This window comes from Helicoverpa zea, chromosome 22, assembly GCF_022581195.2.
Source record: "Helicoverpa zea isolate HzStark_Cry1AcR chromosome 22, ilHelZeax1.1, whole genome shotgun sequence".
Taxonomy (NCBI): domain Eukaryota; kingdom Metazoa; phylum Arthropoda; class Insecta; order Lepidoptera; family Noctuidae; genus Helicoverpa; species Helicoverpa zea.
This window is the reverse complement of record NC_061473.1, coordinates 8,234,674-8,257,039: the sequence shown is the minus strand read 5'-3', so window position 1 is coordinate 8,257,039 and position 22,366 is coordinate 8,234,674. Positions and strand designations below refer to the sequence as shown.

At 46.5% G+C, this 22,366-nt stretch overlaps 1 protein-coding gene across 1 annotated transcript in view; it reads right to left on the bottom strand.

Moving 5' to 3' along the window:
* The window catches only part of LOC124641332 (zinc transporter 2-like), a 30,431-nt gene that overhangs the window by 3,089 nt on the left and 4,976 nt on the right, over window positions 1–22,366 (bottom strand). The window contains exons 2-8 of the mRNA XM_047179391.1: window positions 11,051–11,176; window positions 9,184–9,346; window positions 8,541–8,732; window positions 7,550–7,736; window positions 6,935–7,028; window positions 6,396–6,520; window positions 5,694–5,892 (exon numbers count right to left, since the gene is read on the bottom strand). Of these exons, the coding sequence (XP_047035347.1) occupies window positions 5,694–5,892; window positions 6,396–6,520; window positions 6,935–7,028; window positions 7,550–7,736; window positions 8,541–8,732; window positions 9,184–9,346; window positions 11,051–11,176 (1,086 nt within the window). The remainder of the gene's footprint in view (window positions 1–5,693; window positions 5,893–6,395; window positions 6,521–6,934; window positions 7,029–7,549; window positions 7,737–8,540; window positions 8,733–9,183; window positions 9,347–11,050; window positions 11,177–22,366) is intronic.

The window sequence follows — 22,366 nt, the reverse complement described above, 5'->3', positions numbered from 1 at the left end:
TGATAACAGCCAAATTGGCTTGACCCAAACAATTTTTGTCTTGACACAAAAAAAATGCACAGAGAAGTATTGAGCGTTAATCAACACGCTTGCTCGATGCGGGTTGGTGGTTTCAGCCCTATATAGTTTCTGATCTTTTTTTTCTAACGACGTCAAAAATCATCAAATGACCAATCCCGCTGTGGGTTAGCAGCGGTGAGGGAGTGTCAGACTCTTACTGACTAAAAACCGTCGTGTTCCATCGTAGGCTTTTTATGTAACAATCCCCCAGCCCCGGCAAACCTTAGCCCTGTTGGGCCCCGCTGGGGAGTTCTTATATACCTACTGCCTCGTTGGTCTAGCTGTCGCAAGTGCGGCTGCTGAGCACGAGGTCTCGGGTTCGATTCCCGGGTCGGGCCGAAATCGCTTTGTGGGTTTTAGAAGACTTTCACAAAGTAGCCTGCAAGCTGGTGGTCCTGCGCCTGATCTCTCTCCGGTCGTGTCGGATTACCGTCCCATCGGGCTATGAGAGTGAAGGAATAGTGAGTGCACCCGTGTCTGCGCAAATGCTCGTGCACTATAATATGTCCTGCGTAGTTGGCTAATCTCCTTACATGAGAACAGCCGCCGTGGCCGAAACCGGCTGTGGACGCCAAAATGTACCAGGGCCGCGGTAACTCTTTCGAATAATTCCGCAGCCCCGGCAGACCTTGGCCTTGTTGGGGAGTTCTTACATACCTGGAAGGTGGCATTAGCGGCTGTGTGCGTGCGCGCGAGGCGCTGACAGTCGCGCAGCAGCGCGTCGCGCTCGGCGCCCGCGTCCACGCGTGCAGCGACACTAGCTCGCGGTACCTACAGTACACACCTGGAAGGTGGCATTAGCGGCGCCGTGCGTGCGCGCGAGGCGCTGACAGTCGCGCAGCAGCGCGTCGCGCTCGGCGCCCGCGTCCACGCGTGCAGCGACACTAGCTCGCGGTACCTACAGTACACACCTGGAAGGTGGCATTAGCGGCTGTGTGCGTGCGCGCGAGGCGCTGACAGTCGCGCAGCAGCGCGTCGCGCTCGGCGCCCGCGTCCACGCGTGCAGCGACACTAGCTCGCGGTACCTACAGTACACACCTGGAAGGTGGCATTAGCGGCGCCGTGCGTGCGCGCGAGGCGCTGACAGTCGCGCAGCAGCGCGTCGCGCTCGGCGCCCGCGTCCACGCGTGCAGCGACACTAGCTCGCGGTACCTACAGTACACACCTGGAAGGTGGCATTAGCGGCGCCGTGCGTGCGCGCGAGGCGCTGACAGTCGCGCAGCAGCGCGTCGCGCTCGGCGCCCGCGTCCACGCGTGCAGCGACACTAGCTCGCGGTACCTACAGTACACACCTGGAAGGTGGCATTAGCGGCGCCGTGCGTGCGCGCGAGGCGCTGACAGTCGCGCAGCAGCGCGTCGCGCTCGGCGCCCGCGTCCACGCGTGCAGCGACACTAGCTCGCCGGACAACTAGCTCGCGGTACCTACAGTACACACCTGGAAGGTGGCAGGTGGCATTAGCGGCGCCGTGCGTGCGCGCGAGGCGCTGACAGTCGCGCAGCAGCGCGTCGCGCTCGGCGCCCGCGTCCACGCGTGCAGCGACACTAGCTCGCGGTACCTACAGTACACACCTGGAAGGTGGCATTAGCGGCGCCGTGCGTGCGCGCGAGGCGCTGACAGTCGCGCAGCAGCGCGTCGCGCTCGGCGCCCGCGTCCACGCGTGCAGCGACACTAGCTCGCGGTACCTACAGTACACACCTGGAAGGTGGCATTAGCGGCGCCGTGCGTGCGCGCGAGGCGCTGACAGTCGCGCAGCAGCGCGTCGCGCTCGGCGCCCGCGTCCACGCGTGCAGCGACACTAGCTCGCGGTACCTACAGTACACACCTGGAAGGTGGCATTAGCGGCGCCGTGCGTGCGCGCGAGGCGCTGACAGTCGCGCAGCAGCGCGTCGCGCTCGGCGCCCGCGTCCACGCGTGCAGCGACACTAGCTCGCGGTACCTACAGTACACACCTGGAAGGTGGCATTAGCGGCGCCGTGCGTGCGCGCGAGGCGCTGACAGTCGCGCAGCAGCGCGTCGCGCTCGGCGCCCGCGTCCACGCGTGCAGCGACACTAGCTCGCGGTACCTACAGTACACACCTGGAAGGTGGCATTAGCGGCGCCGTGCGTGCGCGCGAGGCGCTGACAGTCGCGCAGCAGCGCGTCGCGCTCGGCGCCCGCGTCCACGCGTGCAGCGACACTAGCTCGCGGTACCTACAGTACACACCTGGAAGGTGGCATTAGCGGCGCCGTGCGTGCGCGCGAGGCGCTGACAGTCGCGCAGCAGCGCGTCGCGCTCGGCGCCCGCGTCCACGCGTGCAGCGACACTAGCTCGCGGTACCTACAGTACACACCTGGAAGGTGGCATTAGCGGCGCCGTGCGTGCGCGCGAGGCGCTGACAGTCGCGCAGCAGCGCGTCGCGCTCGGCGCCCGCGTCCACGCGTGCAGCGACACTAGCTCGCGGTACCTACAGTACACACCTGGAAGGTGGCATTAGCGGCGCCGTGCGTGCGCGCGAGGCGCTGACAGTCGCGCAGCAGCGCGTCGCGCTCGGCGCCCGCGTCCACGCGTGCAGCGACACTAGCTCGCGGTACCTACAGTACACACCTGGAAGGTGGCATTAGCGGCGCCGTGCGTGCGCGCGAGGCGCTGACAGTCGCGCAGCAGCGCGTCGCGCTCGGCGCCCGCGTCCACGCGTGCAGCGACACTAGCTCGCGGTACCTACAGTACACACCTGGAAGGTGGCATTAGCGGCGCCGTGCGTGCGCGCGAGGCGCTGACAGTCGCGCAGCAGCGCGTCGCGCTCGGCGCCCGCGTCCACGCGTGCAGCGACACTAGCTCGCGGTACCTACAGTACACACCTGGAAGGTGGCATTAGCGGCGCCGTGCGTGCGCGCGAGGCGCTGACAGTCGCGCAGCAGCGCGTCGCGCTCGGCGCCCGCGTCCACGCGTGCAGCGACACTAGCTCGCGGTACCTACAGTACACACCTGGAAGGTGGCATTAGCGGCGCCGTGCGTGCGCGCGAGGCGCTGACAGTCGCGCAGCAGCGCGTCGCGCTCGGCGCCCGCGTCCACGCGTGCAGCGACACTAGCTCGCGGTACCTACAGTACACACCTGGAAGGTGGCATTAGCGGCGCCGTGCGTGCGCGCGAGGCGCTGACAGTCGCGCAGCAGCGCGTCGCGCTCGGCGCCCGCGTCCACGCGTGCAGCGACACTAGCTCGCGGTACCTACAGTACACACCTGGAAGGTGGCATTAGCGGCGCCGTGCGTGCGCGCGAGGCGCTGACAGTCGCGCAGCAGCGCGTCGCGCTCGGCGCCCGCGTCCACGCGTGCAGCGACACTAGCTCGCGGTACCTACAGTACACACCTGGAAGGTGGCATTAGCGGCGCCGTGCGTGCGCGCGAGGCGCTGACAGTCGCGCAGCAGCGCGTCGCGCTCGGCGCCCGCGTCCACGCGTGCAGCGACACTAGCTCGCGGTACCTACAGTACACACCTGGAAGGTGGCATTAGCGGCGCCGTGCGTGCGCGCGAGGCGCTGACAGTCGCGCAGCAGCGCGTCGCGCTCGGCGCCCGCGTCCACGCGTGCAGCGACACTAGCTCGCGGTACCTACAGTACACACCTGGAAGGTGGCATTAGCGGCGCCGTGCGTGCGCGCGAGGCGCTGACAGTCGCGCAGCAGCGCGTCGCGCTCGGCGCCCGCGTCCACGCGTGCAGCGACACTAGCTCGCGGTACCTACAGTACACACCTGGAAGGTGGCATTAGCGGCGCCGTGCGTGCGCGCGAGGCGCTGACAGTCGCGCAGCAGCGCGTCGCGCTCGGCGCCCGCGTCCACGCGTGCAGCGACACTAGCTCGCGGTACCTACAGTACACACCTGGAAGGTGGCATTAGCGGCGCCGTGCGTGCGCGCGAGGCGCTGACAGTCGCGCAGCAGCGCGTCGCGCTCGGCGCCCGCGTCCACGCGTGCAGCGACACTAGCTCGCGGTACCTACAGTACACACCTGGAAGGTGGCATTAGCGGCGCCGTGCGTGCGCGCGAGGCGCTGACAGTCGCGCAGCAGCGCGTCGCGCTCGGCGCCCGCGTCCACGCGTGCAGCGACACTAGCTCGCGGTACCTACAGTACACACCTGGAAGGTGGCATTAGCGGCTGTGTGCGTGCGCGCGAGGCGCTGACAGTCGCGCAGCAGCGCGTCGCGCTCGGCGCCCGCGTCCACGCGTGCAGCGACACTAGCTCGCGGTACCTACAGTACACACCTGGAAGGTGGCATTAGCGGCGCCGTGCGTGCGCGCGAGGCGCTGACAGTCGCGCAGCAGCGCGTCGCGCTCGGCGCCCGCGTCCACGCGTGCAGCGACACTAGCTCGCGGTACCTACAGTACACACCTGGAAGGTGGCATTAGCGGCGCCGTGCGTGCGCGCGAGGCGCTGACAGTCGCGCAGCAGCGCGTCGCGCTCGGCGCCCGCGTCCACGCGTGCAGCGACACTAGCTCGCGGTACCTACAGTACACACCTGGAAGGTGGCATTAGCGGCGCCGTGCGTGCGCGCGAGGCGCTGACAGTCGCGCAGCAGCGCGTCGCGCTCGGCGCCCGCGTCCACGCGTGCAGCGACACTAGCTCGCGGTACCTACAGTACACACCTGGAAGGTGGCATTAGCGGCGCCGTGCGTGCGCGCGAGGCGCTGACAGTCGCGCAGCAGCGCGTCGCGCTCGGCGCCCGCGTCCACGCGTGCAGCGACACTAGCTCGCGGTACCTACAGTACACACCTGGAAGGTGGCATTAGCGGCGCCGTGCGTGCGCGCGAGGCGCTGACAGTCGCGCAGCAGCGCGTCGCGCTCGGCGCCCGCGTCCACGCGTGCAGCGACACTAGCTCGCGGTACCTACAGTACACACCTGGAAGGTGGCATTAGCGGCGCCGTGCGTGCGCGCGAGGCGCTGACAGTCGCGCAGCAGCGCGTCGCGCTCGGCGCCCGCGTCCACGCGTGCAGCGACACTAGCTCGCGGTACCTACAGTACACACCTGGAAGGTGGCATTAGCGGCGCCGTGCGTGCGCGCGAGGCGCTGACAGTCGCGCAGCAGCGCGTCGCGCTCGGCGCCCGCGTCCACGCGTGCAGCGACACTAGCTCGCGGTACCTACAGTACACACCTGGAAGGTGGCATTAGCGGCGCCGTGCGTGCGCGCGAGGCGCTGACAGTCGCGCAGCAGCGCGTCGCGCTCGGCGCCCGCGTCCACGCGTGCAGCGACACTAGCTCGCGGTACCTACAGTACACACCTGGAAGGTGGCATTAGCGGCGCCGTGCGTGCGCGCGAGGCGCTGACAGTCGCGCAGCAGCGCGTCGCGCTCGGCGCCCGCGTCCACGCGTGCAGCGACACTAGCTCGCGGTACCTACAGTACACACCTGGAAGGTGGCATTAGCGGCGCCGTGCGTGCGCGCGAGGCGCTGACAGTCGCGCAGCAGCGCGTCGCGCTCGGCGCCCGCGTCCACGCGTGCAGCGACACTAGCTCGCGGTACCTACAGTACACACCTGGAAGGTGGCATTAGCGGCGCCGTGCGTGCGCGCGAGGCGCTGACAGTCGCGCAGCAGCGCGTCGCGCTCGGCGCCCGCGTCCACGCGTGCAGCGACACTAGCTCGCGGTACCTACAGTACACACCTGGAAGGTGGCATTAGCGGCGCCGTGCGTGCGCGCGAGGCGCTGACAGTCGCGCAGCAGCGCGTCGCGCTCGGCGCCCGCGTCCACCGCCACGTGCGCCGACACCACCACGTGCCGCGTCGACAGCGCCCACGCGTGCAGGGAGTGCACGTGCCGCACCCCGGGTAGACCCGAGAGGGATGATACTAGCTCGCGGTACCTGCGAAGAAGAAGCTTTGTGAGGTTCGTGCCAAAGTTAATGGCCGCTCGGAAATTTGGGTGGAGTTGAAGCTAGGCGGAGTGGAACGGAATTCCTTTGCTTATTCGCATCGTGTGAGTACCTATTAAAGGTGCCTCGCAAGTGACAAGAGCACGCGGGTGGGTATATTGCTTTGGTACATGAGCGAGTCGCTGGACCGCTTTTTAAAAGGTATATAACCTGCGCATGTGCCTCAACATGCGCAAGCTACTTGCACCGTGTAGATGCACCCTAATGCGAGTGTGAGGGGGGAAGTGGGGCAGTGTGAGGGGGAAATGGGGCAGTGCAGGGGATGAGGGGGGAAGTCGGTCAGTGCGGGGGATGAGGGGGGAAGTCGGTCAGTGCGAGGGGAAAGTGGGCTATTATGAGAGGGGAAGTCGAGCAATGTGTTTCAAAATCTGATACCGGAGATGATATATTGTCCTAAAAATAAGTTATAAAAATATGAAAGATTGTAGTGTTACCTGAAGTTCGGCGGCACAGCTTGCATGAGCATGTTGAGCGCATCTCTCACGACGCGTGCCGACGTCAGCAGCACGAGGAAGCTGAACACGAACGTGCAGATCGGGTCCACCACCTTCGCCTCTGGCTGCAACAAAAATACAATATGTTGATGTCCTCTCCGGTATTAAAAACTCCCGGGAATCGAACGCGAGACATCGTGCACAGCAGCCATGCTTGCAACAGCTAGATAAAAGATAATCCAATATGGATCCCGTAGGTGATGACGAAAAATAACCTAATATTATGGTTCCCATAACTGAAAACAAAGAAAACAGCATCAACTGCTTGCCAATGAAAGTCAATAATAATAGAAACATGCTGATAGCGTTTTCAGACTAATTATATTCACGTTTACACGGTGGGACGCAACCCAACATACGGCTCGTAAGTGCGTTTGTGAAAAATATCTCTCCAAATTGCCTGTTTACGAGCGAAAAACAAACGCTAGTCAGAAATCATCTTAATTATATCAACAAAATACTTGTATTTAAATACTTACATAGAACTTGATGAGTATAGAGGCGAGTAGAACACCACAGCTTTGTATGAGATCACCGATCACATGGATGAGGGCAGCCCGCAGGTTTATATTCCTGCAATAATACAGGTCATAAGAAAGTGTTGAGTATGAATGTGAAAGGCTTGTGTTAACGCCGCACTTCATCAACTAGCAGGAGCGAGATCCGTGCGCATGCGCCGGCTCGCTGCGCACCCCCACCGCGCACGTCACTCGCCGGCAACAAAGGCCGGGTCGACTGTGTTTTTGCATTTCTTTTTTGTATTTAAGCCGATTAAAACCTTTAAAGTTAAAAATACGAATCTTTCGTTGAAGAAACAGTCAAAACAACATTCACGCCTCAACAGCTAGTTTTTATACGGGTGCGCAAAGAAGATCATACGAGTCGAGAGTGATACTGCTGACAGAAGATAGTGAAGGATAATAAGAATTAAAGGATTGTATGGAAAAAAGTCTGTATTTTTCATAAGGAAGTGGGTTGTGAAGCAGAAGAACCTAACAGTACTCCGTTATTCCTATCTTTCTCACTCGTTCTTCTAAAAGTCAGATGTGGCAATCGACACTTAGAAACACTATTATGTAATCTATACTACTAACCTGGGCTCCGAACCAACAACACTGGCTTCTACGCTGGCTAAATCCTTCATAGTATAGTCTCCGTTAACGAGAGCTCCGTTACTGGGCTTCTGATCCCTCGCGCGACGGAACAACCGCCAGCCGCGAGAGCTGCCCGCGTGCGAGTGCGAGTGTGAGCACGCGGCACCGCCGTGCGAGTGGTGGTGAGCTACGATAAAGTCAAAAATGAATAGTTTAAAAACTAAAAAAACACGCTATTATTATAGTTCGGCCATTCAGAGAATGCGTTCCTGACACGTCGCGATTGAACTGACGACGTAATAACATTCATTGATTATTGATATAATAATGTTGTTTTAATGCTCCTCAATTGTTAAAACGGTAAACAACCAGCAAAAATATTTTTATCGTAACTGCAACGCCATTGCAAAGTTACGTCGTCAGTTCAATCGCGACGTGTCAGGAACGCATTCTCTGAATGGCCGAACTATACTATAAAGTTGCACATTTGCCCTTCCCCGTCAAATCACTCTTTCACTCTAAGGTTGGCTGTAAGAGAACCCAACACTAGGTTAAGCTCGCCGTTGTGCATAATCCCTCTGTTATCTGTGTGTCAAAATGTGTTTATGTGTGCAATAAAGAATAAAAGAACCAACCTCTCAATTATGAGTGCGCGGGTTCGATTCCAGTACAATGCATTTTCATGCTTTTCTAAGTTTCTATGTATTTTTTAAGTACCTATATCTTGAAAACCAATAACCTGTTTCAGAAGGCACGTTAAACTGTAGGTCCCGGCTGTCATTTAACATTTTTGGCAGTCGTTACGGGTAGTCAGAAGCCAGTAAGTGTGACAAGCAGTCTTACTAAAGGGTTGTCCAAGTAACTGGGTTGAGGAGGTCAGATAGGCAGTCGCTTCTTATAAAGCACTGGCAAAGATGTTCAAGCTGCATCCACTTAGACTGGAAGCCGACCCCAACATAGTTGGGACAAGGCTAGACAGAAGAGTACTCACCAATATCAGAAGCACAGCCATGCAATACGAGTGCCAGTATGACGTTAAACCCGACGCCACAGCCGGACACGATCATCATCATGTCCGGTTCTATGTTGTACTCGCCGGAGTGCAGCCGGAGGATCGCCACGTATACGAAGATGCCAGTCAGGATCCAGATGAGAAGGACTGATAGCATCGCGCCTAGCACCTCTGTGGAAGAGATGAGGGATAATTTGGTTAGAAATATTAGGAAGAAACTTGGTAATAAGAATCTGGATCTTTAAAAAAATAAAGGAATAATAGGCACACAAGACAAGACAGGTTATTTTATGTCTGTCAAGAAAAAGGACTTTCAAACTTCAATTCATAAATATTTTAAACATTTTAGATCAGCATTTTTTTAATATATCTTTTTGGGATTGAATTTAACACATTAATATTTTGGACAATTATATTTTTTGGATAAGTTTGACCTATATATAAGTAGGTATCTAATTAAACTAATCAATTTATATTTATTGTACCACGATTTCAAAAAGATTTGGCCACTCTTATATGGGGTCTTATAACGAACAGTTCATTCATTCAGAAGTTATGACAGAACACAGAAAACCCTAACACATTTCAATTAAAACTCTCACAAAGCAGTAGGTATACCCACCAGCTCGCTTATACCCATAAGACATGGACACGTCAGGGGGGCGCTTGGCGCAGTGGAAGGCGAGCAGCGCAAGGGCGAAGCCCCCGCAGTCGCTCAGCATGTGCGCCGCGTCGCTCATGACGGACAGGCTGCCAGCGAGGTACCCGCCTACCAGCTCGCATATCTAGACAAAAAAAATAACATCATCATCAGGGCAGGGCAGGAGGAAGAAGATCACCCTTCCTATAGTCCCAGTGCTGGGCACAGGCCTCTTTTCACACAGAGAGCACGCAGCGTTAGACATCATATTATGGAGTGCACGTTCGCGCGAGGAGGATTAGTTATTTCAGACTTTCAAAGTCCAGGTTTCGTCAAGATATTTTCTTTCTGCTTGATTCAATCATGGGTGACCAATGTGGGTATATAGCATTATAAAGAATAGAACTTTCTTGAATGTTCCTACTTGGAAGCTAAAAAAAGACATCTTTCATTTACATGTGGTTTATTCCACATTCAAGCTCATGTTATTATCATCTTCCAGCGAAGAGTTTGTTGTTAGCTCAAACACGATAATCTCAGGAACCAGTCCCTTTATCAAGGAAAGCCGTAGTTTATTTTTATGCGAATGCACGAAGAATATAACTGAGGAAGCTAATAAATAAATAATTCTGAGGTTTTCTTCTTCTGCGAATATTTACCTACATGTTGTAGTTATAACTAGTGAAATGACATGCTCATCAAAACTGCTATAATCTATGAATGTGTGCGCTGACCTGTACACGACAATTCCGCCTCCATACGAACAAGTCACGTTTTATAGGTCATATTATAGCTCGCTATCTCTCTAGTGCAAACACAGAGAACAAAATAACTAGCGGAGGTGCCATAACGGAAAATCTCTTAAGAAAGAAGCGCGCCAAAATGCACGAGGCACGGGGAACGTTACTGTCTTCACACTAATAGGCCTCCTTTGGACAAGATCATTTCTTGTAATACCAAAAATCGTTGACAGATGTCTCAAAGAATCCGAACGCCTTTTTAGTTTACTCGTAACTGATCGTTTTGGTCATGCCCACTGTAAGTATTTGAGCTAGAAGATGGCGCGTGAGCTAGGAGATGCCGAAATGCAGATAGGTGCATTTCGGCATCTCCGCTCATCTATCCTTACTCCGTAAATGCAACAGAACAAAGTGACTACTGCAGATAGGTGCATTTCGGCATCTCCGCTCATCTATCCTTACTCCGTAAATGCAACAGAACAAAGTGACTACTGCAAATAGGTCAGGTTGGAACTACTCTTTCAGTATTTGTTACATAACAAAAATTGAGGGAACTCGTTGACATATTTCTGGAGTTATAGTCACAGTACAAACTTTGTTATGTCCGTAACGAACTCGATATAAAATATCCAGTAGTTATATAAAGTTTTCCGTAGCTTAAAGGTACGCACATATAAATTTCAGCAATACTGTTTAGTAGAAGATACAGAAGACATAGAATGGTCTTACTAGTGACCATTTTGAAAATTGAATAGTTCACAACCAATAACGCCACTGCACATTTTTTGCAGGCGTCGAAGGAACCTACATCTCTATAGACTGCAGATTTCATAACCTAACAATTTTTTTTAGCAGAGTTCTGACAAATCTGCCTGACAGCTTCTATTGAGGAATTGTTACGTCAGAGTACAACATGCCATTCCAGGCAAGGAAGGTTACAATTCCATATAAGTCTGCGTTTTTTTTTTGCTCAAAAAACTTAACTGCGAATTACAGTACAGATTGAAATTTTACATAATTTATACACAGCGAATTTCAAAATTTCATCTCCAATCGAAAAACAACGAATGGATCGGTCATTGTAATGAAAGTAAATAGATAAAGCTCACCATAAAAATCCCGCACAGTACCAGCGCTGTGAACAGCTGAGGTATGGCACTTGGTGGCTCCGATTGCGGCTTCCAGTGGCAGTGATCATCTGTGGTCGGTGTTACTGGCACGTCCGTGTATGTTTCCTGGAAGGGATAACAAAGGAGGTTGTAATACTTTTTTTCCTCTTCTTGGTCATATTGGTCATGATTTGAGGGACCAGGCTACCCGATGTAAGGTTTAGTACCAGCGGCTTCTTAAGACATATCGATTGTAAATAGATGAAGAGAATGTAATATTTTATCAGATTTCTGAAAATCATAATGTAGAAGATTTTTATGGTTATCATAACGGAATCCGAGAGTTCTATATTTTGACAAGTAAATCCATGCATAAAATATCAATACATGAAAAAACCTATTCACACTGCACTGACCTGTCCTCTAGTGAATTTTATTTCAATTTGTAAAAACACCGCTCTCCAATAAAAAGGTACACAACATATGTAGGTACGACACGTAAACGGATGGTCATAAAAAAACCGATCGTTTTAGGAACGATATTTTACAACGCCGACATAACGTATCAACAAGATATTGCGAAGGTAGATTGATATAGAAGTGATGAAGTAAAGTTCTTTATGGAGATTCCTAAAGTGGCCTAAGAGACCACAAAACAAAGCGAAATATTGAAATCTGCATAGTTAAAAATTTTAAAAATCTTGTCAGTTTTTTGAAAGTAAAAAAAAAACTATGAAAAAACTTGTTGTTTTTAAGTAATAGCTTTTGAAGGCTTGGCGACGGACAAATAAAACAATGATCGAAAATTAATTTTAAAGATTATTAGTTTTTAAGCATAATATGTGTACTACAAAATCTCAAAACTAAATTAAAAGTGGCCTACACAACCTACATGACTTTTTTTCAAATGTGGCATAGGTCCACAAAATAAGATGGCAGTTACATAATATCAAAAAGAAATTGGCAAAGAAATATACATAGCTTACATTAAGTTTCTCCATTTTGGCAGTAAACGTTGTTTCTTTTTCTTTAAAACCACGGGAGCTCATATTGGCTAAATCAATTAACTTAGACTGACGCAATTTATTTGAGTATGGCAGAATCTAAACTTTTATAATAAGTGGGTAGGATGAAATACAAGTAAGGCGCCCCATTCGCTCTCAGGCACGATTCGATAGGATGGTGACAGCGCAAAAAGTTATTGGTTGTTTTAGATAAGAGGAAATTGCGTTAAAATCTTTGAAATTATCTTATTGATGCCATAAATAAAAAACTAGCAGTTTTTCAGCGGTTTCACATGCACCTTGAAGGAAGTACTGCCCGTACCGGGATAAAATATAGCTTATATTTACTCGCAGCCAATGTAGCTTTTTAATTGTTAATTTTGTAAATCGGTCCAGTAGTTTTTCAGATCATCCATTACAAACAAATAAAAATACAATTTTTTCTTCTTTATTTTATTAAGTATAGACAACACCAATAATCGAATAAAAAATATGAAAGTCCAAAAATACTATGTGTTTGTGCACATCGAATCAACGTTTGCGAAATCTAAATTAAAATCAATACCCGTACAGTGAAGTACTAGTAATATTCGTACACAGTTTTCATAGTAAATAAAAAAATACAGTATTGCGTCAACGTAATTTATCACAGTGTTACACTGTCCCACGAATAAAATAGCAATAACATTTCGCACGGAAAAACAAGCGACACTGGAGTTTTATTGACTAGCCCAGATTGCGTCGCGCCGTGAATGGCTCGCTTTAGTTCAGAATAATAAATCTATTACGAGTGGGTCACTTTGTTTTTAGAAAATAATGTTAACAAAATGACCGTCGTTTTTTGTACTGCAATTTCGAGTGTAGGTATCTATAATAATCTATATGCGTTTCAATATGTGGGATAGTAGATGGAGAGGGCCAAAGCCTGCCGAGGCTGCGGGATTATTTAAAAGAGTTACCGTGGCCCTGGTACATAAACGGCTTAAGAAGGAACATGGTGGGTTTTAATCAAAATCTCCCTGCACCCACAGCGGGAGGGTTATTTTTTTATTTCGCCCCAAAAAACAAGATAAATATTTACCTATGTACTAGCTTCCGCCACCGGATTCACCCACATCCCATAGGATATAATATATTTTAATCAACCCAGTAATTGTTAAGTTTGGCACGTTCAAACAAATAAATAGACTTTTTGGCATTATAAATTAAGGCTTGGAAGGCGAGAAAGAAGGCTATGAGTAGGAAAATAAGTTTGGAATTGAAAGAATTTCTTAATTTAAAAGCGTTTAGATTTATCTAAATGTTTTAAGGTCTATTCGGAAGGGACCTCCTACGGAAATTCCAATTGGACGTCTCACGTACTATTAAAGGCTATAAAATTAATGTATTTCCTTTAAGTCCCAAGTAATCTCTGCACGAACCCGGATTAAAAGTAGCCTATAGCCTTCCTCGATAAAAGGACTATAGCGCATTCAAACAAACGCACTCTTTAGCTTTATAATATTAGTAAAAATATTAGAATATGAGATTAAATATAACATGAGATGTATTTCGTTTTAGTTACCTACATACTACCTACTGGTTGGTAGATTGGTGTACATAAAAAGTAATTATTTGCAGACTCAGGCATAAGGCTAGCTAGCCAGAAAATATCTGTATCAATGCAGCTGCTTTGCATTGTCAATCAATGTTGCATACAAACTTGGTGCTCAAACGATATTTAGGTCAGTTTTGATTGGTGCATTCTTAGAAACAGAAGACGTGCGATATTTCATTCTAAGACCACTCTGGGTTATTGAGAAGCGGCCATTTTTATTAGTATTCTGAGACATATTTCTGTTGTCAGGCTTGAAATATCTGATGCATCATGTTTTAATTTTACTTTGTCTTTATCTATTACAAATCAATGTCAATTAAGTTACTTAAGCTACCTGTACACCTAGCATTGTAAGAAATTGGCAGTCACCCATTTGTTTTTTTTTTTTATAAAACCCGTAAAAACCAAGACGTTTTGATATAACATATGAACTTAGATATATTTGTAAAACAAAAAATATTTTATTTAATCATATGAGTAGGCATACATATACTTGTAAATTAAATTCCTTTTTGCCAAGCTATTCATTTGAGCACCATCTTCAAAGTCTTAGGGGGAGTAGACTCACAATAAAATCGTGCCCAAAAGAATATCTTAAGACGGACTTACAGCCTTATGGCTTTAATCCCCTTTAAAAGCTCTGGAATATACCATGAAGGTTTCAAATCTTCAAATTCTCTTTGTATCGTATTTTGAAAGCGTTTGAGTGAGCCCCAATTTGAATTTATAGGTCGGATTATCGGCTTTTAGCTGGCAATTTTATAAAAGACAAAAGTTTGTATGAAATGAAAGGGACGCTACTTACATTTTGTTTGTTTGCAATGGAGTTGGAAACTGATTGATCAATGTACAGTTGAAACTGCTAGATTGAGAAGCGAGATTTTTGAAAGAATGTATCTATCTATAGTAAGACTAATAGGACGAAAATCTAAAGCCAGAACAAGAGCATTCTTTTGCAACATTTTAGCATTCCCATCCCTATCAAATTATTTAATGTAAACTAACACATTGACCCAATTTTCAACTATCTGAGAATTAATGTAAAGTCTAGCATGACTTTCTGATATCTTCCTGGCATATGATGCGGAGGAATGGGGATCATGATTGTCATGATAAGAATGAGGACGGATATAGTGGAAGGGAACGACCAAAGAAACGATGGATGGATTGTGTGAAAGTCGATGAAAGAATGTTTCTTGTGAGATGATGGCAGATAGAAAAGTATGGAAGAAGAGAACATGCTGCACCGACCCCAAATAAAATTGGGATAAGGACAGGAGATGATCTTCCTGTGTAAACTTAATGAATTCTATTCGCAGTCTTATGTTGGGAAGTCCCATGAAATTAATTTAGCAGTATTATCTTAGTCTGCTGATGTGATGTAACTAACCGTCGCTACGGTTGACCGACTCCGGCAGCGCGTGGATGGGTAACCACCCAGGCATTTCATAGACCGTTAGATATTTTTAACTTGTCAGTCAACAGTTACAGCTGAAATCAACGTGCAAATATGCTGCATAATTACGTCTAATGTTTAGCTTTTTTGAGTCGAATCTTATCATCATCTGCCTAGTTTTTCCAACTGTGTTGGAGTCGGCTAGAATAGGTATCTTGGTTTAGAGTCATATATACACTTACATTATAAAGCTGATTTTTTTTTAACGCGCATATCAGGAACTACTGGATCGATTTAAATCGCCCATTTATTGAGGAACGTTACAGGCTTCTTTTTATCAGGATGTGTAACCATTAGATTCTACATAGGTTGAATAACTTTGTTCATTACATATTTAGATTACATACAAACATAGCAATCTATACAGAACGGATGTAACAACCAGCAGCAAAAAAACACATTGTAATAATATGTAGTTCGTTCTTATCACAGCTATTATTTATTCGACAAAAACCTTTGATAACAGTCGCCGACGACAACTCCGACATTTTTGATGTTTTCATATACCTACGTACCTACATTTTAATTTTGGCAGACATAAGCCAGTCAAATGTCTGGAAGTCGACCCCAACTAAGGGCCTATGCACACCACGTTTTTTAAACGCGCCGTCGACGTGCGTTTGTAGCGATACAGACGCGATACGCACGCAAGACAGACGCAGCCTGTAGACCTTTGCACACCTGTATACATACAGACGCGGGTGTGTAGCGATACAGACGCGATGCAAACGCGCGTGTGTAGCGATGCAAACGCACGTTTGTATCGATACAGACGCGCCGGTGACGCGCGTTTGCATCGATACAAAGGACAACAAACTGCTCTGCAGGATAAAAACGCGCCGTCGACGCGCGTTTGTATCGATACAGACGCGCCGGTGCCGCGGGTTTGTATCGATACAAACGACAACAAACTGCTCTGCAGGATAAAAACGCGCCGGCGACGCGCGTCGACGGCGCGTTTAGAAAACGTGGTGTGCATAGGCCCTAAGACACTAGTATTCACAAACATTGAGAATGGAGCCTACAGGGTCCAATAGAAGACAAAGGGTCTTCTATTGGACCTTAGTTCTTCAAGTTAGTTAGGTGGGCACTTATGCAAGCTTCCAATGAAGGAAAAATAATATAAAAAATAGGTCTGACGAATACAGATGTTTAGTTTGCAAATCTATTGGTTCCAGAGAGTTGTCATCTTGGTTCCAGAGAGTTGTCATTTTAAAATTAAAATTACATATCCCACGCGGTTCAGACTCGGTCCCGCTTTTTTGGGATAAACCGATCATGCGTGCAGCAGAGCGAGGGCGGATGGCAGACTGATTAAAACATTTTCTATAGCTATTTTTGGCAAGTATCTGTTGCCACGTAGACGGATATAGTGGAAGAGGAAGACCAAAGAAACGATGGATGGATTGTGTGAAAGTAGATATGGTAAGAAAGAATGTTACTTGTGAGATGACGGCAGATAGAAGAGTATGGAAGGAGAAAACATGCTGCGCCGACCACAAATAAAATTGGGATAAGGGCAGGAGGATGATGATCTGTTGTCACGTACACGCACTTTTAACTATAAGAATTCTGAGATTTATCCCCAACACAAACCACCACAAAGTCGACCTTCTCATACACTACGGGTATTATTATTGTATAATCTATTGGTATTTGCATGGTGTATGGTGGCTAGATATCTTTATATCACCATTTTACTAGGTCATGGGATACTACAGTATTTTAATTGGCTACTGTTATGCCCACACAAGCGCGTGGTTTGATAAAAATATTATTTAAAAGATTACATTTGGCCAATTTAGACCACATTGATAAAAATGGTCTTGAATAAAGTCACAGTCAACATTTTAATTTCAAATAGACCTTTTTATTTATTATTTTTTTTATGGGAAATCATCACATTATATCTGTGTGGGTGCAGCGTGACGGAGTGTCTAACTCTGACTGACTAAAACACACCAAGTTCCTTCTTAAGCCTTTTATGTACCAAGGCCGCGGTAATTCTCGAACAATCCCGCAGCAGTAAAGGTTCTTATGAAAAGTCAAGCTAGTTGCACTGTTCCAAAGAGTTGGTCTGATGGGGAAGAAAAGGCAAGGAACTCCGTAATATGGGATAGTAGGTAATTTTAATTTAACGACAACCACACTCTTTGCTAAGTACCTGAGTAGCAAGATTAATACGTGAGAATCGATTACGCAATTTAGTTTCACCAGATTAACAGTCATTTATTTTCGCATGTGGTTCAGGTGCCTCCGAAATTAACTGCCTGTAAGGCCGTGCAAATTGGTTGTGGATCATGAAAAAGGCTAATACCCAATTTCATTCAGCCCAACTTCATACTTAGACAGGATCAAACCACAAAAAAACATAATTTAGATGATCATTCAGCTGCACTCATTTACAGACAGGATCAAACCACTAAATAATTTTGATTATTTCGAGAATCTAGAAATCTCAGCCGTACACGAGAGTCAACCGGTCTGTTGAAGTTATTATTTAACTGATAATCTCTAGAGTCTAGTTTGTCCTTGAGTCTATGCGCTTTATAAAGGCTTCTTCGACACGCGTTTACAAGACACGCAAGTGGAAAGATTTTACATCCATGAACAGAAGCGAGCACATCAAGCTACTATCAAATTTAGTTAATAGATCTTCAACTTTACCTCTAAAATACATGGTTCAATGTTGATCGGGATTTTTTTCATATTGGAGTAGGTTTATGTGCAAGGCCAGTGGCCGTCATAGATATACAGCCTTACACTTATAAACGTGAATTAAATAATAAGTAATACTTAAGGGCTGTTTAAGAAAAATTCTGTCTTACCTAATGAACCTAAATATTTAATCACTGCTTAAGGCATTAAGTAGTAATAAGTTAAAATGATGCTTAGATAATTTTTATAAGTAAGGCTGTTAGTTTTTAATAAGGAATAATAGCGAATTCCCCCGGTTACACTTGGGCTCCTATAGGACTATTGCCTGCGCTAATTATTTCAATATAAAAGTATAAGTGAATAATCTACAAGTCAAGAATTACTATGTGATGTAACAAAGTTCATGATTTGAGCCTATAAAAAGTGGCCTTCGTTCATCCGTAGCTCATTTATGCGTATTTCTTGTCACTTAATCTAACCAATTCACATTATAACATCTTTTTGTACTTAATTATACCAGTTTTGTTATTAATAAACTTCATAGAAACAAGATTTATTTATAGATTTTCGTCAAGTTTTTCCTTATAGATGAGGATACCTATATCTATACCTATCTAATTTAATTGAAAAAACATTTTTTGTTTTTTTACTGAAACTATTTCAACAATTACACTCTTGCCGAGTAACATAGGCTACATTTTATCCAGGTACAGTCAACTTCAGGTCAGTGGTAACAGTTTTATAGGAAAATCGTACTTATTTCTATTGAGTTAAGGTGCATGACAGTTACCACTGATGTGCAGTCTACCGAACGAGCAGTAGTTCCCACGGGACGCGGCTGAAACCACGGCAAAATAGCTAGTAGTAATATAAAAACTAATCTTATAAAAAGCGATAATTTAATAGCTGGCTGCTTGATAAAATTCGTTATTTCGTTAAGTCGTTATTGGGAAAATAATCCAGATTGTAAAGATATCTATACATATAATAAATCTGTAGAAAAGTAATTTTTGTACATTGAAGAAATTGACAAAAAAAATAGCCAGCATGTTAAAGGATAACTAACAGAACCCATTTCCATCATTTTTGTCATTTTTGTCTGTTTGTCTGTTTGTCTGTTTATCTGTTTGTTTGTTCGGGATTCACGTAAAATCTACGAATTCAATGCAGACAATGCTTATATACAAAAATTCTACGTAACTTGGGGTATTACTTAGTTTTTGTTTCATCGAAATCGATTGACTCTATCAAAAGATATGATTAATTTTGTGAATTCAAGATGTAAAATATTACGACACGCAATCTGTTTGTCAAAACTGTACATTTGAATGTTGTACTTATATTAGTTGATCGGCCTATTATTAACCTTTACACAGAAAATCACACCTTCATAAGTAACTTCGGAAGAAAAAAAAATATGAAAATTTTGTTTAGCCAAGGTTAAAGTAGCTCCATCTGTGGTAATCTGTGTTAAATAAAATACATCAAATTTGTCAAAGGAGCGAGGTGGTAAATGACAATAAATTACCATACATTCTTTATAGAGGATTATTATTTCAACAGATGGAGTTGTGTATTTTCCGTAATTCACCATATTTTAACACGTAGTGTAATTTTTCGATAGACATTTCAATAGTGTTTGTCAGTTTGCCGTGCCACATCAAAATAAAATTATAATTATTACCTTGATGAAAAGAAAATTAATAGTTCTCAGCCAAATTTAAAACGGTGCCATCTAAATTATTTTTTGAACATTATGTCAAAAATGATGACTTTAGTGGAACAATTAATTATCATTTAAAGTTACAGATGGAGTTCATATCAGGATTTTTTCATAAACATAGTTTAGCTTATCTTCCACTAATGTGAAAACAAATTACTTTGAGTGAGTAGTATTAAGTAGACCTTAATTATTTTTTCTGATGCAAAATATGTAAACTTAATCCTAGAAGAAAGGAGGATCTGCGTGAGCGTGTGCTAAGCGTGAGGTAGGTAGGTAATGTAGGATTCCGTAGCTTTAAGAACAAGCCCAGATACAAAGTGCAGATAAGAAATGGGAGCTTTCTCGATTTAATACCATACACACGTAAAATGCTTTATGCGTCTGAAAACGCACAAATTGCGCGTCGCATACCAGAGACATGCTTACTTTCAACTTCTGATCGCAAATACACTGGTCACGATTACGAACAGTCTCAGTAAGACCCGAGCCAAGTCTAAAAAAACACCTTTTATATAAAACTACGTTTGATGTCATTCAATCACAAAGACAGAATTGTTTTCTGTTACAAATCCTATCCACCTGTATCCTATCCTAATCCAGCATGCATTGCAGGTGTGCATTGCACAAAAACCAATGGTATCCTATTCGAGAAGTCAAAAGAGTCGACCTGCCAACGTCAGCTTCTGCGCTAAGTGTTCTTATTAGTACCATCAGAATTACATTCATCGTTGAATGAGGTGAATAAATTTTCAGAAACCACAATAACAGTAGGAGCCAAAGCATATGATCGCTTCATAGAGCTCTGATTGGCCCCAGGTGACCAAGTCAGGTCTGATTTGTTCGTTCATCAGATCTTTGAAAGTGTTTCGGTGGATACTTACTGTCGTCCTGTGTGACACAAAATATGGTATATAAACGTCCTCCGCAAGAGCGAAATTTTCCCGGTGTGCGGTAGTGACGCACAGTATACAACACTTCTGTTTCTTTTGATTTGCTGGCTCCACCAAGAAATGACAAATTGCGAGCGTACATTTTGAAAATCTTGGCAAAACTGCAGGTTTCAAGTACGAACACATGAAGTGGACTCTCACAGATACGTACATTTTGCCTATTCGTGAACTAATGCAAACATTTCGGTGGAGTCCCGGCTTAGGCCACCACATTAGGCGTGCGCGATCCTCGGGCGTGTGAGTAGCGCGGGCGCCGCGCGTGCGTCGCGAGCGCGTTGCGTGAGCGTCGCGTTTTGCTGCCCTGCGGCATTTGCAGCGCGCTCGCGTCGCGCACGCGCTGCTCTCCTTGACGTTTAACTGCTAAGGCGTTTAGCGGGCGGCGGGGATAGCGGGCGAAGGGGTAAGAACGCAACTCGAGCGCCGCGTGCTCGCCGCGAGCGCGTCGCTTGCATTCTTCACACATGCCGCAGGGCATCAAAACGCGACGTTTACGCAGCACGCTCGCGACGCCCGCGCTACTCACACGCCCGAGGATCGCGCACGCCTAATGTGGGGTCAGCCTTACCATAGTGAGTAAGTGCACAGAAAATCCCCGTCATACAAGTGTTTCTCCCCAGTAGTGAAACTATCCTACCCTATGCGCCTGCTGATGATGATGACTCATTTTATCATCCATCCAGCTATTCCCCAACTATGTTGGTGTTGCCTTCCAGTCACCGAATCTGTTTGAGTACCAATATTTTGCTTGGAGCGACTACCTATCTACCTACCTTCAATCCAGTCTCACTACACAAGACGATATCCATGGTGAAACTGACAGACTTTCTGGCTTCTGATTAGTCGCAGCAGTTGCAGAAAATGTACAAATGACAGCTTTGTCAGACTCAAAGCATATAGACATAGATTATAACTGTTTCCTGTGAAAATTACTTACGCACCATACGTAATAATTTTCCAAATTGGCTGACTAGATCCAGAGATATTCACAACGTCACAAACTTTACTTCTTTTGTTTAGATAAATGGTCACATCCACAACACAACCTTGATCAATGAATCTATGCGACTGCTAAGTGCTAATCCTAATTATACTGTCACGTGAAAGAATGCACCTACGGGATAAGTAGTATTTTGACTATTCTATATTGCCTACGCAGACGAAGTTGCGGGCAACAGCTAGTTATATTATATTGTTTGATTAATGACTAGCCTTAATACTGTTCAATCTTCAAGGACTTAGAGCATTGTGGAATTAATAATTATGCTGTGTGAACTATATTATGTTTGTGTGGGAAAAACTAGAGTTTACTACACGGATTAGGAAAGACTAGCGGAGATGCCCTAAAGCAGGTAGGTCACGCGCCTTCAGGTAGGTCAAATACGTCACGACTACGTCACGGCAGGCGTGGCTGGACACCGCCCATATACCGTCCTTCACATCAAACTGACATCTTGTCATAGCTGTATTATTACCACAATTTCAACAGATTTTATTTGTTACTCGATTAAAACGATGAAATACGCTATAATTAATTGTAGAAATTATTTAGGATCCAAACTCAAACATACCGATAGGATAACATTTCACGTGTAAGTAATATTTTAGCTTTTAAACATATTTTTTGCTAGAGACATCTGTCGTCAAATAGCTGCATTTCTAGAACTTCTAAGTGAATTCGTATTATTTTCGTATCAATCTGGTATCATTGTATATTATTGGCATCAATTTTTGCCTTAAAAACAGCTTAATTTTTCATTGCATCCTACAAGCTTTTTTATAGATTATTAACAAACCAAAACATATAATATCATGACAATTTAAAATTATAAAAACACCATCTTTCGGTAAGTAGTCGACTTAATATTTGAAGTAAAATTGTGTTCATCAAGACAGAGAGACCCGTTACAAAATTAAGTGCTACCAGACAC